Here is a 16961-nt window from a genome sequence, read left to right on the forward strand (position 1 = left end):
GGGGGGGGGTGTCAACAAGATGACCACTTCAATAAGGACACATTCATCATCACTGCAGCCGGGGTGGGGGGGCGATCTATCTATCTATCTATTGATCTATCCATCCATCCATCTATCTGTGACATTTGAGAAAAAGAACAAGTTCAATAAACTGTTTCCCTCGTTATGTCAGGTTATACATCAGGCTGTGCTGTCTCTCTGTGTGTGTGTGTGTGTGTGTGTGTGTGTGTGTGTGTGTGTGTGTGTGTGTGTGGTGTCATTCTCTCTCTGGGGGATCAGCTTTCCGCCCCTTCATCTGTTCAGCTGTCCCACCGCCGTGTTTAGAGAGTGTCAGGCGTCGTCAGCTGACCGCTCATCAATCGATCCATACTCTGTATTGATCAGCGGTTCTGTTGACCTTGAGTTTCACCTCAGACGTCTCATTGTGTCTCACTGGCTCCTGCTGTTTCGTCTGAACATGAACCTCAACTGAACGCTGTTTGTCACTGACGCACGTATGAGCTTTAAATGTGTTGAAATCAAAACAAATGACAGTAAATCACCGTCTAAATGTCACTGTAATAAACTGTATTTTAATGGGTAATGCTTATTTTTAATCTGCTACCACTTCATGTGTCCTGCACATATTAATATATGTCGTCAACACATTAGGGAAAGAGTTTAGTGGCTCCGTGTGCGATACTTCTTAACCCTTCGGAGTCCGTCTAATACAATGACCATGTCTTATTTACATGAACATAACTTTATTTAAATGGTCATGTAGAGACAAGCTGAGAAAAGCAGCTGATGTGGGGCTTTCAAACAGGATCTAATACACATGATTTATTAAAAGAAAGTTTGAAAATAGTGAGTTTATAATATTAATTAAATAATTTTAATTCAATTTCTAATGAAAAGGTAGAAGAATAAAACTGCGTCACATGTAAGATCAAACAGACTGTAACTTTAGAGCTTTACTTCTTCCATTTTGTTTGTATAAACATGAAACTATATCTTTTAAACTGTTCTCTGGTCGTATTCTGACTGATACAGAAAACAACTTAAAGAAGGAGACGGTGCATGTGGAGGAATAACAGTAGAAAAGATCGACCCTGACTCCAGAGGGTTAACGCACTGTTCTCCAACATGGCTGACCATCCTTTGTGTGTCTCTCCACACGATGACACCCTGGTCGCCCTCACCCCTCAGCTGGGATGCTATCTATCTTCCAGCCTTTCCTAATTAAGCCTGAGACCACACCTCCTTCCTCCTTCCTCCTCCCCATGTGTCCATCCTGACTCCACCGCCTCCTCCCACACACCCCAACTTGTTTTCACCCTAGCCCTACATTAGGGTGACGTACACCCTGAATCCTCCTGTTGAGGTCAGGGGGTCAAGGGTCAGAGGTTGCCGCTCATTATTCAGCTCCTTTCCCTTTTGCTCCTGCACCTTGCACTGAACTGAACTGACCGTCTAGTCGCTCTCCGGCTTTTGTGTCCATGTACGCTGCGCTCTTTGTGTCCCTTCATCGTGACCGTGACCACACACACACACACACACACACACACACACACACACACATTGTGTGAAAGTTCAGATCTCCAGTCTCATTTTGTTTGTTCGTTTTTTTCCAAATATAAACTCTAAAATCTTTTAATCGTGTTTCTAAAAACTTATTTATTACTTATTATTTAGAATATTTCTGTGACAGTAACTGATGCTTTGCTCTAAGTTTGAATACATATTTTTGTTCCATGTTTATATCATCCTTCTTCAGGACCTGATCCTTGCTGGGAACCACAGGATTAAACTATAAAGTAGTTAAAACTCCACTTTAAACAACTACAGCTGTAAAATCCTGTGTACACATCGATGCATCCGCATTAATAATCTATTCAAATCATATATAATCATTTCTCAGTCACAGGGAACAAATACTTTTACTTTGGTAGGACTTTCACTGCAGGACTTTGGTTTACATTCATGTATTGGTTTTACTTTACTTTAATCTGATTATTTCTTCCTCTTTAGGGGAAATATGAAGAGACTCCAGAGACGCCTGAGACACAGCTGAGCAATAGTGTCAGTGTTTAATTGTCAGAAAGGAACTGGAAGAAGGGGGTGTGCATAAGTGTGGAGGACGTGGGTGGGTGCAGGGTGTCTCACAGCATCAGTGTCACCACACACCAGCTCCGAGCCTCCACCCCCACTAAACAGCCAGGGGCAAAGGTGAGAAGAAAGGGTGGAGCTTCGCTATTGACCCTCTCCTTCCCCTCCCCTCCCCTCTCCACCACCACCAGTTAATATAGTCAAGTGCATGTGCACACACAGACACACACACACACACACACACACACACACACACAGGATATATGTCATGTGATCTCGTACGCTCAAACAATTAAACAAAGACTGCAACAACAGCTCCATGTTTGCTGGAGCAGATGTTTCTGTAACTAACTCATTTATCCTCAGTCTGTCTTTACTCAGTCTTCCCTCCCTGACTCCACCTCAGCACTAATTTGATCAGAAATGTCACTAATTATGTTCGTCAACAACCTTTTTTTCCAGGAGAAGATGGAGAAATAACTGTGGCTTCATCTACGTGCAATAAAAAAATGTGACTAAAATGTAGTAAAAAAAAATAAAAACCTTAAAAACGCTCATCGAAACAATCTAATATCTGTTTAAATGAAGCTTTGTGTAAAATACTTTCAGAGGTTGCACTGCACTGTGTCACGCCGCTGCTGCAGGTCGACTGAGGGAGTCAGGAAGGAAAGTGCGGTTTTCACCGGAAGATAAACCGCTGAAAGTATTTTACATGAAGCTTCATTTAAACGGATATCGGATTGTTTTGATGACTGTTTTTAAAAAAAGTGTGTAAAACATGCAACACATCACTCTGCTGGAGTTCCCGCTCAGCTGTCAGAACTGGGACGAGCTCATCGTAATCTACTGTAGCTAATGTACCGACTATATACGACTTCCTCACACAACCTCACATCAGAAAACACAGTCTCTAAAAATATTAACAAAGTTATTTTGCCATTCATTTTTCATCAACATGGATCATGTGTAAAATTAGACCATGCTAGATAACTACATGCATGCCATCGCCATGGAAGCGTGGCGGCGGCAACTTAAAGACGATCTGTGGTCACTTCTGTGTTAAGGTACAGGCTGCTGTTCTCAATCACAGTAACTGCGTTACTACTGGTAGCGCTGCAGGCTGCTGTATGTGATGGATGTGGAGGACTGGATCGTAGGCGGCCTGGTGTGCTTCGTTTCTGATTTAATGCTCATAATTTGTGTGTGGGCTGTTCCTCTCCTCTGAGGTAGATCGCAGCGTATTTCCCAAACTGTCCCAGAGCAGAACAGACTACAGTGCAGCAGCGGTCAGTGCTGACGTCCACTGTTGAGCTGTAGAGAATGGAGTGAAGTGCAGGAGTCTGTGTACGACCTCACCTTGTACCACGAGTCGTCCCAGTGCAGTACGCCTCATTCTGGTGCCGGGCCGATTGGCGGCACAGACATACACACCAGAGTGCTGCAGGGAAACGTCTGAGATCATCAGGTTCCCCGTCCCCAGGACCTGGATACCCTCCACTCCAATGGATCGTCCGTCTGATGGACACACAGACACACAGAGACGGTTTGTGAGATTAGCTAATCGTCCTCCAATCATATAAATCCGATTAGGATTTCCCACTGGTACCTAGCCTGCTCCAGGAAACGATGGGCTTCGGGTTTCCTGTGGCGATGCACTCCAAGATGGCCGTCTGATGGACAGTGAGGGTCAGGTTCTGGGGTCCTGACAGGATGAACGGCTCTTTGTAGATTCTGGAAGCTCCACCTGGGAAGATGAAGGAAGACAAGAAGTGAAGGTGGATGAGATGATGAGTAATATGTTCCTGCAGTCTCCACGTCAATCTTTTCACATTCTCACCTGTATCTACCCAAATCTACCTGAACCTACCTGTATGTACCAGACAGACAGACAGACAGACAGACAGACAGACAGACAGACAGACAGATCATCCATTCATCCATTCTTTCTCTAACTACTTATATGTTACACGCTACACGCGTGTCCACCTACCCGTGACGTTGAGCATGGCCTCATGGCTGTAGCGAGTGTTGGCTGGGTTGGCGGCAACACATCGGAAAACCCCAGCATCTGCCTGCCTCACACCTGTCACCTGGAGAATACCCATTGGCAGCAGAGTGTACCTGGACGGGGAGGAGGGGTCAGAGGGCAGGTGAGTAAACAAATGTGTGAGTGCATAGTTTACATTCATGTCTGTTGTGATTGATTCCAATAGTGAAGTTTTCATGGTGGAAACATTTTACATCTACATATATTTATTTACATATATGAACATATATTGACAGGCTTTGGGATGGATATAAATTTACGTAACACGTCTGTAATATAATCACACATATATAAACATACACACATGTTTGAGCTGGACATATACACTGTTGCTCATAAAGTTGGAATAAAATATTTTCTACCTCTTTCCATGAAATGAAGTGATTTATTCTTTACAGATAAAGTGTATATCTTCTCAAAACTTTAGTAGTCAATCTTTTCCATACATATCACAATGAAAATGAAACCACAATTAAACTGAAAACAAAATTATTCCAACTTTATGGGCAACAGTTGTTTCATGTTATTCTTAAATATATGTACATGTTTGTTTTTACTTCATATGTACATATTTTTCATATAAGGAAATATGTGCATATATATTACATTTGCATATGGGTTATGACACATGCTGACTGGTGTATTTGTACATTAGGTAAAGGCCGTACTTCATCCTATGACGTCATGGAGGTTATGTCTTTATATACAGTCTCTGGGTGTTACCTAATTTCGGTGGTGTTGAGTTTTACTCTGTCTCTCTCCCAGGTGATGATGGCCTCAGGTACTCCGTTGATCTGACACTGGAAACGAGCAACGCCTCCCTCATCCACAGCCATGGACACCGGGTGGGTGTGGAACTTAGGAAGAGCTGAGAAACAAACCACACAGAGATCAGCTTTAATGTTTTAAACCCAATTTACATACATTTGCATATTCAAATGATTCATTTATGAAACATCATCTGAAGATAACATCTTCTAGTGTCTGAAAATGTGCTTGTTTATCATGTGACTAAAACCCAACCTAAAGTACATCAACTCATACGTGGTATTTTTTTTTTTTTTTTTGTCCTTGCCTGAAAAAAGAAATGGATGAAATGTGGAGAGAAGTGCTCTCATGGCGATATTCATAACTTGGAATTCTGTGATTAGTTGATCCTTATGCACTAAAGGCATATAAATAATGGACAAATGGACTGATATCAAGACTTCTAGACCTCCTCAAAGGTAGGGATTCAACACCACTTCACTGGTCTTACTGGTTTATGATGCTGGTAGAGATTAATGAATTACTGAACAAGCAGCAAACTAAATCATGCGTGGCCTTTGTTAGGGTGAATTATGACATATTCTTTAGAGGGACAGTTTTGCTTTCCCCTCATCCCCAAACCCTTCCAGGACACACACACACACACACACACACACACACACACACACACACACACACACACACACACACACACACAAATCCTAATAACCTGGTGGCCATAATCAATAAGGGCGTACACCATAGAGGAGGGGTCTGCAAATGAGAGAGTATCACCATGGCAACTCATTGCACTCAAGGAAGACCACCTCAAAGTACCCGTAATTCTCCTGGATTACCCATAAACCCCTGTTTTTATTGGCCTGAGTGAAGGGGTGGGGGTAGTGAGGAGAAGCCTGTACATTGTAGTGCAGGTGTGTGTTTGTGTGTGTCGAGCACATGTATGTGCAGTAATGTACACGCTGTGTAATTTACTGGTTTCCCATAATGAGAAGCTGGTATGTTTGTATTGAGGTTTGTATCTGGCACCTGTTCCCTCTGACAACAAAGGAGGGGGGGGGCTTGGGTTGCCAAGTAAAAAGCAGAGTTGTTCACAATGTGAAGCGTCATTTATTAAAAAAGACTATGGGATGTTACGACAGAGAAAAGGCAGCATGCGGTGACTGTCTGTGGGACATCCAATAAACTCCTGAGAAAATGACTGTTATCTTCAAGTGAGTATTAAAGCAGGACTGGGGAGTGCGCAGCCCTCACATCTGACTCCCTGTGTCTGATGTGATTATCACGGCTTCATTATGCACAACAAAGGTTTAAAGGTAAAAGCTGTGAGGGAGATTTTTCTCTCTCCAGCTCGTTTTGCTAAACTTCACTAACACTCCAGGAGTTCAGGCCATAACAACCTTCCCACTGTGAGACATCGTTCAGCTTCTATCATGTTCGTCTCTAGATGGAGCCACTGCTATCATCTGTAGTTAGAGTAGCCAGGGTCTAATACATTAAGGTTCACAGGGAAAGACTTATTATATTGATCAAATCCTGTTGTTGTCCAGGATGAGCTGAGCAGGGGGATGGAGGTTCAGTATATTTCAGTTTGACAACATGCAGGACAATAATTAGTCAAGTAATAAACTCAATGGCCCATTATTACAATGAACATCAATAAATGGAAAACAAGTAATTACTTCAAACTTTGATTTATATTTTGAGCAGAGGGTTCGCTGACTTGAGGTGTAATTGTTTTACTACTGTCTTACTAACTGATGAGTGTTTAAGTCGTCATCTTATTGTCTACCTGTTTGTGTATCTTAATGCATATTTAAATGTATTTAAACATACACTGTGATCACTGGTTATATGAAGACATGTCCACTTGTTTGTATGAAAACATATCTGAATGTATATTTGAATCGTTTGCATTTCTGCTATTAATATTTCTTTTGTTATTTACTTTATTTTTCTGTACTCAGGTCTCACTTATAAACGAGATCTTGAACTCAATGTGACTTCCTGATAGTAAATGTATCAGACATCCACAGAAGAAAATGTGATTTGCTCCCATAATTATCTGTTAGCATCTCCTGACTCCACAAACGGATCAGTGCGACCTGATGGATGATCTCAGGTAGACGTGTCAGGTAGAAGGAGCAGCTGGTGCAGTTGATGTGGTGTTGAATCTAATGCACTTCTGCTGCTCAGGGTCTGTGTAATATCTTTACTTCTGTTTGTGTGGCATAAAAAGTGTAAAGTTGTCTATTGTAACTGTGTTTTGCAGCACAGTCAAATACTTACATGCCAGCAGGACTTTGGCCTTGCGACTGACCAGCATGCCATAGCGATTCTGGGCGGCACAGTCGTACTCGCCCATATCGGCGTCGCTCCCCTCTCTGCGTTTCTGGAAGCTCGTGATGAACAGCGTGCCATTCGCCAGCACCCGAACCCGCGGGCTGGTGGGTAAAGGCACCCCGTTTTTACGCCACGTGACCATGATGGGTTCCTCGCCCTGAACCCGACAGTCCAGCATGAGCGGGCGATCCCTCACCGCGATCACGTCGCTGGGCTCCACCAGGAAAGACAGCTCCGAGGACAGACAGCCGCCTGCACACGGGAGGAAGAGGGAGAATATTCACACTCAGATATGAAATCAGGTTCATGCACTTGTCAAACTTCCTTCAACAGTGAATGGAAACAGGAAGGGTGGATGTGTTTTTACAGCCAACATGCGCTTTAGAAAGATGAACAGAGAACTGTGGTTCCTAGAGGTTCTATGAGCAGAACGGGGGGGAGGAACCTTCAGCTGTCAGGCTCCAGGAGGCAGACTCCCTCTCTACACCTGAGACCAGGCTTCAAACTTTCCTCTGTGATAAAGCTTATAGTCAGAGCTGCATCAGGTGAGTCCTGAACCAGCTCTTACTTATGCTGCAGGGGGGGGAGGACTCCCATGATGCATTGAGCTCCTCTCTCTCTCTCTCTCTCTCTCTCTCTCTCTCTCTCTCTCTCATTGAGGCAGAGATTTGGTTCTATACAAATAAACTGAATTGAAACGGACACCCTGCCTGCGGCGGCACCATGTTGGGGTCTGTGCTCAGTGAACTGGCTGTTTGTTGTAAACTGGAGAAAAGTCTCTCCTCAGTCCAAACACACCTTCAGACTCGGGTCAGATTCAAAGAATGAGACTAGCATCAACACGGAGGGAGCTGTTTGTGGGAAAGTGTTCTGTGAAGACGAAGGAGAATGATTCATCTCATCTCAAACCTACAGACATCCAACGGTTCCAGATAAAATAGCACAGGGGAGGCGTCTTTGTCGGACACCGAGACCTCCGGGACCCCCGTCCCCAGTTGCCCGGAAAACCTTACTCAACACCTCGTTTGATTGATGGCGCATTTGGTTTTGCGTCGTATAACGATTTCACTGAGGAAGAGCCACAATGGAGGCTGAATGCCGGCGAACCATCCAGCCAGAGAGGGAAACAACAATAGCCAAGCTGGAGAGGAGAAGACGGGCAAGGGTCAAGTTAAGAGACCCTCCATTGAAGCCAGGACCAGTTTTGACAATAGTGTTGTGATGATGCTTATTTGCACCCAACCCCCAGTAACCTCTGTAAAAACGCCCGTCAGCCACCATACACCCAAGGGCACCATCTGCCCCTTGTTATGCACCCCCCCCCCCCCCCCCACCTCACCCCTCCCATCTCTTCCCATCCTTTCAGATCCACCTCTGGGGTGACTTTCCCATGCCACCAGATCTGTCCGTGTCACCCTTGTCCCCCTCTCCTCCCTGACCTTGGTGACGCTCCCAGTCTTTCCTCATTTTCTTTCAGCCTTTTTTCTGTGTTAATGTTCTCATATGCAAAGAGCTGTGAACTCTTTGCAGCAGCCGCTTCTCCTTCCCAGCTGTGAAGCAGTGACAATGGAAGTTGCACTTGAACTAGACAATGCCTCAACAGTGTTACAATGGAGTCAATGCATCTGTCCGGCCAAATATACCATCAAGGCGCCATCAATCCCACACACAGCAGCTTGCAACTGAACTTGACTTTGGTCTCTTTTTTTGTGTGTGTGTTTCAGTTTCCAGTGAAGTTCAGTTCCACCCTGAAGGTCGGATGATGCTGCTGCTAAACATCAGTACATTTATATACTTACTGACAGGGCTTTGAGTCCATGTAGTTATTCCTGTTATACATGATATAAGCTAATGAGCTGAAAACTGAATTTCTAAATGACACTTCAGATGATGCTCCGTCCAGTTCAGATTGATTTTAAGAACAAATCCAGAACAATCTGCTGGATCTGTCTGTTTTCATCATTAACCGTCGTCCATATGCAGTTTCCTCTGTGTATTTGAAATAACAAATATGAAATCTATTTTCCGAATCTCTTCAGTAACGAGAGCGGAACCAATAACGTTGGATGGTTTTTTTACGAGGGGGATGAAATTTGTTGTGAAACAGAATGAATAATTGTTTGAGGCCAAAATCGTAATTGAAAATAAAATTCGATAACTACTTAATCATTTTTAGTTTTCATTACAAACAGATGGCAAACTTCTTTTCTTACTTAACTTTAGTGGTAACTAGAAAAGTGGAGGCAGAAATGTCAGAGACAAACAGTCAGAACTCGGACAGAGACGTCTTCAATGTGAGAAACTATGTGCACGAGCAAATGAAGTAAAACAGTTCAACTATGCAGAACTGCTCTGTGCTGGTTAACCCGGCGGGTCCTCAGTGGTGCGGGCTGATGTTTTGACATCACAGCACTCGGCTGTAGTTCCTCTGAATGTGAGCAGCTTCATGTTTGATCAGATTACAGAGAGTCTCTTATAGAATATAACATACAACAGAGCTGTTCCCTGTCCTCATGATCTGTTATTGGCTTTACGGATTCGTCACAACAAGAAATGAGCATCTGCCCTCCTTCTAATGAGAACCCCCCCCCACCACACACACACACACACACACACACACACACACACACACCCTGCTCCCCCCAGCAGATGCAACCAGCAGAGAGGTAGTGGTCAGCCATGTCTGGACAGGCTGATAGAGCCCTGCAACCCCTGAGCCTGGTAATGAAATTCAGGGTTCCCAAGGGGGAACTTGTATTGCATTCTGTGGCCACGGTTATCAAACACATGGTGCTGCTAACTGCTAGGCCTAAAGGTTTGCATGCATAGCAGGCAGAGGACTGAGCTCACACTGAAGGATGGCTGAGGTTTTGTAGTTTCAGCTTTGACCAAATACCAGAGTAAAGAACTATCATTAGAAAACATAAGGTGTGAGAGGCTGTGGCACGACTTCAGGAAATGTAGGATAAGGAAACAGGATTTAACCCTCTGAGGTCGACGGATGTTTCTGTTAATATCTTTGTGATAATACGGCGCAAATATATGGTTTGAATGTTGTTGAAATCTGTCGACTCTCCACTTTCCGCTTCATATTCTTGTGAGATTGTACATGACTCAGTGCTGGAGCTGGAAGGCCTTAGTTAAAGCAGAGTGACAGTCAGCGCTTCGACTTAATAATATTACAAAATCTAATTTTAGGCATTTATTTAACATTTATCAACTATTTCACTCATTTATTGCTCTATTTTTTATGAACCTAAGACTTAAACACATTTCAGTTAATCCACATCAGTAATTTGGAGAATTTTAAAAACCGGGTTTCAGTTTTTCAGCATTTGGGCCAAAGGATCTTTTTGCACAGAGGGTCAAAAAGTGGCCTCATTATGGAAAAACTGCCCTTGGACCTCAGATGGTTAAGGTAACATAACTTCAAGTGACAGAACTGAAGTTAACATGCCAATGTTATTGCGTCTATAAGTCACTAAATGGTCTGTAAGATCTGCAGCAGCTGCTCAGTTCATGGAGCCAAGAGTTAAAACTCAACAGTGAAATGTGCTGTCCGCTGCTGGAGATTTAATCTGCCAGTTATGACTTTAAAAACTGCTCTGTTCTCCTCTGCACTTCATTTCATCTTTTAATTTGGCAGTTTAATGAGATATTATCCATTTTATTATCTGTTATTAAACTATTTTCATACTGTTTTCTTATTGTGCTTTTTAATTCTATTCTCATGCTTCTTTTATTTCTGGTTCACCAAATAAGCTGCAGCTCAGCAGCAGTTTCGAGTTAACCTCTGAGATTTGTGCCCTGACACACTGACACTGACACGGGATCAATCCCTCGTCTTGTTTCTAGCCTGAAGCCTCAAATCCAGTGAGACTCAGTGAGACTTTTACTCCTCTACACTTAAAAGACAAATGTTTTACTTCTGACTACATTTTATATGAAGTACTCTTACTTTGAAGCAGCTTTTAGTCAGAGGAATGAATTTTATTTTATTTTGAAAATGCCACTGGCCGTACGCTGTGTTCATCACAGGAGAAAAACAGATCCTCATCTGAAGTTTTAGAAATAAAGAAATATTACTTTCATTTGAAATGTTTGTTTTTACCTCGACCAAAATGACAAATACTCCAGGACTTTAACTCAAGTAAAAATTTTAACTTTGTCCCTGAGAGTTCAACTTCAGAAAACATCTTCACACGAGCTGCAAATACTCACAACACAAACAGGAAGTGTTTCCAGGGGACACTAAACAGTGATGAACCTATATTATAAAAAAATCTGTGTGCACTTGTTTTTCAATGTTTTTAACTTTAAACGTCACAAAGCATTGAACAAGTGCGTCCCAGCCGGGTTCATCACTGTTTAGAGTCCCCTGGAAACACTTCCTGTTTGTGTTGTTGTGAGTATTTGCAGCCTGTTGTCGAATAGAAGAAGAAGAAGATGTTTGTGTTCTGTCTGTTTACGTTGAGCCACCGTCAGGTCAAACGAGCTGAACCTGCATGGGGTGTGATTAAGTGCTTAGCATTAGAGATTGGACCGTTTTCAATATAGGGGCAGGACCATAATGAGATTCTTTTTAAAAAGGAGGGGGTTGTCCAGAAACCCCCCCCCCACCCTGGCACCATGTGCTCGTAACCCCGAGGCCCTCAGGGGTCATGGGAGAGCCAGAGGTGAGGAGGATGGATGTGCAGATGAAGGTGGGGGTGGGGGGGGGCAGCTTGAGCTACTCTCCCAGCCCTCCCATGCTATTGTTTAGCAGGACCACTGACCCTGAACTTCACAGATTTCAGTCCCACCCCCATAAAAAAAAGGCACAGAGAAAGAGAAGAGGGGGTCCTGATCAGCATATACAAATCCCTCCATCAGTATCTCCCCGTTCCTCTCCCCTCCTCTGAGTTAAAGCCCGGGAACAACAGCTAGAATGAAATGGTGAAACGTCTCTGATAAACCCTTTTGCAAGTGTCAAGGTGAGGGTTGAGAATAAGGTTGAATCTTTAACGACAAATGTTTGATTGATGATTTAAATATTAACAAATCTGAGCACATTAAAAAGAAAGTTGAAAACACTCTAATATTCCCCTTTCTTGTGTCTCCTCTCCTCTGACCTCCTCCTCTCAAACGTCTGCTTCATCAGAAGAAGCATTTTAAACCCTGAGTGTGCAGTGGAGGGTTTGGGCTGGAAGCTGGGAATAGCTGGGAAGACACGACATCCTTTGCCCCCGGGGCTTCCTCCTTTGTCCTATAGGGGGGGGTGGGGAGTAAAACTAATGGCGACTTCTTTCGGCTGTGTTACCCATGGGGCCGTTGTTTAAACCCGTTGATGGTCATTTAGGTGTCACACGCCAAGTTCAATGTCTAAACTGTGTTTCTGAGGAATGAACTGAGAAGTGAGTTTTAAAAACAGCTCTTACTATAAAAGGTTAATTCTCTTACTTCATCATGTCTGAGTCTCAGGAGCTGATACCAAAAACAATACTGTAGTTTTGTTATGCTGCGATTGAGAGGGAGGGAGAGAGAGCGACATACAGAAAGAAACTGAACTGAAACTTTATTTGGTGTCTACTTCCTGTCATGTGACTCTGTGTCATTTAGTATAATGCTATGATTTAATTCAATGTTTTAGTTTTAAAACAATCTTTAACATCAACAGTCTGATTAGCAAACGATCTCCCTGGTTTAAAGAACTGCAGTTTAAAAGTTTCTCCGTCTGATAAAACTGGTTTGTTTGAGCTGAAATCAGGAACTGATTAATCAATAAACCAGATTATAAATCAGTTTTTCTTTGGTTTGCACACAGTCTTATTTTTGATACAATACAGTGACATTAAGGTCAAATTTTTACAGCAACATATGTCACTTTCCTGACCTGACTTTCCTACACACACACTGATACTGGCCCAGGACATCCCATCTGCATTAGGTTGATTTTTTAATGGTCAGTGCAGATTAAAAAGAAGATGGGAATGGATGTGGATCAATCAATAATCTCTAATATGGTGGGGAGGAGGCTTCTTTGTTAATCATGCAGTTTGAGCGGCAGGTGATGCAGTAAATCATCACTGTGCAAGAGAGTTGCTGCTGCACCATCAGCGGAAGAACTGCTAGATAAATGAGGCTGTAGTTTAATGAGGCAATAATAGTTGTAGAGGAAGATTAACTGTGAATGAATTTACAGTTACAATACAACATGAGTCTGGGAAGGTTTACACAGTCAGACAGATGTAACTCTAGTTTATTCTGCTCCGGGAATGGCTAAACACGTCTTATACATTAATATGTATTTATATATATATTTATAAAATGTGTAATTCCCAGTGCTGAAGTTTAGATCTCTTGTTTGTTTGGTGATTGATGTGTTGGTGCTTAGATTTCCTGCTTATAAAGTTTGTTGTCATTATTTTTTCCATGACAGGGAGCTTTTTGTCTCCAGATGAAGTTGTGGGAGCTTCAGTCATGACTTTCTCTTCATGGTCACTTTACAGACATGAAATCAGCTGCTGGGAATGTGTTTACATGCATGCATTTCTTTTCACTTGCTAAACTAGTTATGAGCCATGAAGGGACAGAGTCTGCCTGAAAACAACAGTCAGGTTTTTGCCTGCTGTTCCTCCCGTTCATAATTCGCTGCCAGTGGAAGAGACAAAACCCAAAATCCTTTTTGTGCAAAGATGTTTATCTGAAGCTCAAATGAGGTTTTAAAACATCACATGCGTATCTTCCAGAGTCACAACATCTCTCTCTCCTTTAACATGACACCTAAACTACAGACTGTCTATTTCAGCCATGTTCAAGATAAGTCATCTGAGCTGCACAGTTTTCACCAGCAGCACCGTGTTCTGCTCAGTATGACCACAGCGTTTCCTCCTGATGAATCCAGCTCGAGACGGATGGTGGTCCAGGTGATCATGATCATGATCACACTATAACTACTGGTGAAACCGGTGACCAGCTTTGGATTTTTATTCAGCAAATACTCTTGAACGATCAGCTGCCAGAAGCTGCTCAGACATTTTCTACTGTGTTTCTACTATGAAAGGTGTTAAATAAGAGTCTCATAAAACTGCATTAAAGTTCACAGAGTGGTGTGTGCACATTAACGTCACGTATACTCAGGTTAATGCTGGTTAATGTCCCGTCAGCCTAATAATCGTACTGCTACATGGTTCAAATCCTGTTAGCATTAGCTTAAACGCTCCTCAGATTGAGACATGAGCTATTTTTGTTCCCACTGCAGGAAACACAGATCACCACGGGGCCCTTTGTGTCCCTGCTGCAGATTAAACCGAGGGGTATCTCTGCCGGCCCACTCCATCATGGACGCAGTGTGAGGGACCGCTGATGGAGGGGTTGGGGGTTGCTGAGGGCACGGTCATGGGCAGCTGTCGGGGGATTAACGTATACACACATATCTTTAATAAGGTCTCAATCTGAGCGCAGACTGGGGGCAGTGTTATGGAGATGAGGGTGTGAGGGTCAGGTCACTGAAAATTGAGGGCTTGGGGAGGGGAGGGGGGGCTATTGTGTCCATGGTCTGCCCCGCCACAGACAGTTCCACTGACCAGGACGACTCAGAGCCCAACCCCCTGCTACAGGTCAGAGGTCACTGACTCTAACCCCTCTCTGTTGTTGGACCTGAACACAGAACCTCCCACACCGTCTGCAGCGCAGAGCTGCTGTCTCTCACTTAAAATAATATTTTCATGAATATCTACAACTTTGTGGATTATCTTTGAACATAACATTTGTGACTTCAATCTCAGGTTTTCAACTTTCTTCTTAGTGTTTGGAAATATGAATCTATACGATTAAATTAGCGCTGGTTGGAGAAAGGAATTCTGGGTAAAGAAGCAGCTCGGGTGGATTCTTTAACATTTATTCCAGTTTAATTGTTAAATCTAACCATAAAATCATCTTTCTATTTTAGGAGTTATTCAAAGGAGACCCCCCCCCCCACACACACACACACCCCCTAAATAAAAGTCCATCCAATCAACTTCCACTTTCACTGTTTGCCTGGAAGAAAGTGAATTTTCATAATCTTTTCAGTATTTGCAAAATAACAGGTTTAACTGAACCGTGAGACACATTTAAAATCACATCAGTGCTGAAGATTCATCCTTGAACCCTTCTTTCTGGGAAGGCCATAAGATGTGGCAGAAAGCTCAGGAAAGACAGAGGAAAGAAGTTGTGATGTTGTGATAAGATTTTATGTGTGAAATTGTAAATGAGATCCACAGTTCTTATGGAAACGTGATATTTATAGTTTATATCCAGATGTTTTTCAGTCACTTTGAGTTTACACATTGTGCCTATTTGTGCAGAGGATCAGTGACAATCAATACACATCCACATAGATATTGACAACAGCTCACAGTCATCTGCTGAGTGGAACTGATCAGTCATTCTTGGCTGGTAATACCTGGATTAGTAAATGAGGACAGAGCAGAAACCTTTTCCTGTGTTGTGTTCAAACACAGTGATGACATGTCAGAGCTGCTGGGACGTGCTGCAGTTTGATTTAAAATTACTGGCAAGTTTTATCAGGAACAATTTGATCTTCAGTAACGAGGAAGCCGTTGTGATGATGATTATATTCATCTGTATATAAACTGGATGATGAAGATTTGAGTGTCATTTTACTGAAAAGTCAAAGCAGAACAATAGGAACTCCAGCAGCATCCTCTGCTCTCTCTTTCCTCCTTCACTCACAGCTGAACCGAGCCAAAAGAAAAACCATACTCACTCAAACAGGAGAAAGCTGTCAGGAAGACGAGGAAGAGTCTTGGTTTCTTCATTCCAACCTCCATGACGTTTAAAGCTTCTTCTTCTTCTTAAAGCTTCCCTCAGAACCTTCAAAAGATCAAATGGATAAAAATAAAAAAAAGTAATCCAAATGGAAAGCTCTTCTTCTGTGTCCTCCCACGATGTTTCTTCTTTGGTGATAAAGCTAAAATTTGTATGTTTTTTTTTTAATTAAAGCATTGCTGTTCTTTAGATTTCCTGGTCCAGCATTTGGCCCATGGATGGCTGCTGGTCATGTCCAAAGCTACTCTGCGAATAGAGAGACACCTCAGCTCGGACAGAGCTCATTAGTTATTTAGCCTCATTGTTGTCAGTGAATGGACACTGATGCAGCAGCTTTCACCGGTCTCCGGCAGGTTGGTCTCCTCTGAACCAATCGCAGCCCCGAGGTGACAGAGGGGTGGTAGCTCGGCCTGGGAAGCATGATTGATATTCATTTAAACGGAGGGCTGCTGGCCGGCTGCTCTACCCCACCCTGCCCCACCGCCTGATGGAGCAGCTGTGGCCTGAGCTGGACATACTGCTCCTGTCCAGCCTGAAGGAGCACACTCTGACCCAACGCAGATTTTATCTATTAATAAATACATCACCTTTTCAGGTAACCGTTGTCTGACTGGAAACCAGTTTTGGACAGAGACACATTTTCTATTGGTTTGGCTCTACTCAGGTTAAAGGTTAAAGTTCTGAGTTTTACCTTTAAGGTTGTTCAAAGGTCACTACAGTTTAGTAGTATTAGTGTGTCCTTTAACCTCCTAGGATTTTGGGTTCTCTAGACCACAATACTAACTTTTTCTCAACAAGGGCCTGGTGACCACATATGAGGATATTATACTGCCTCTCAGTAATCGAAATTTAAAAATAATGTCCTCATATGTGGACATCATTTTTCTCAGGTCCCAATCAGCCTAAA

At 43.0% G+C, this 16961-nt stretch overlaps 1 protein-coding gene across 2 annotated transcripts in view; it reads right to left on the reverse strand.

The window, feature by feature from the left end:
- LOC111669191 (immunoglobulin superfamily DCC subclass member 3) overlaps positions 1-7436 on the reverse strand; it is a 14700-nt gene extending 7264 nt beyond the window's left edge. The window contains exons 1-5 of one of the 2 annotated variants that reach the window (XM_087179080.1): positions 7190-7436; positions 4859-5003; positions 4079-4209; positions 3695-3832; positions 3445-3603 (exon numbers count right to left, since the gene is read on the reverse strand). In XM_087179080.1, coding sequence (XP_087035206.1) covers positions 3445-3603; positions 3695-3832; positions 4079-4209; positions 4859-5003; positions 7190-7421 — 805 coding nt within the window. In that variant the 5' untranslated portion in view covers positions 7422-7436. The remainder of the gene's footprint in view (positions 1-3444; positions 3604-3694; positions 3833-4078; positions 4210-4858; positions 5004-7189) is intronic. The other variant, XM_023425456.2, reaches the window with a different exon arrangement.
- Positions 7437-16961: the final 9525 nt, after the last annotated feature.

This window comes from Seriola lalandi, unplaced genomic scaffold (assembly GCF_002814215.2).
Source record: "Seriola lalandi dorsalis isolate HSWRI2012SDOR001 ecotype SW California unplaced genomic scaffold, Sedor1 jcf7180002054780, whole genome shotgun sequence".
Lineage (NCBI taxonomy): Eukaryota > Metazoa > Chordata > Actinopteri > Carangiformes > Carangidae > Seriola > Seriola lalandi.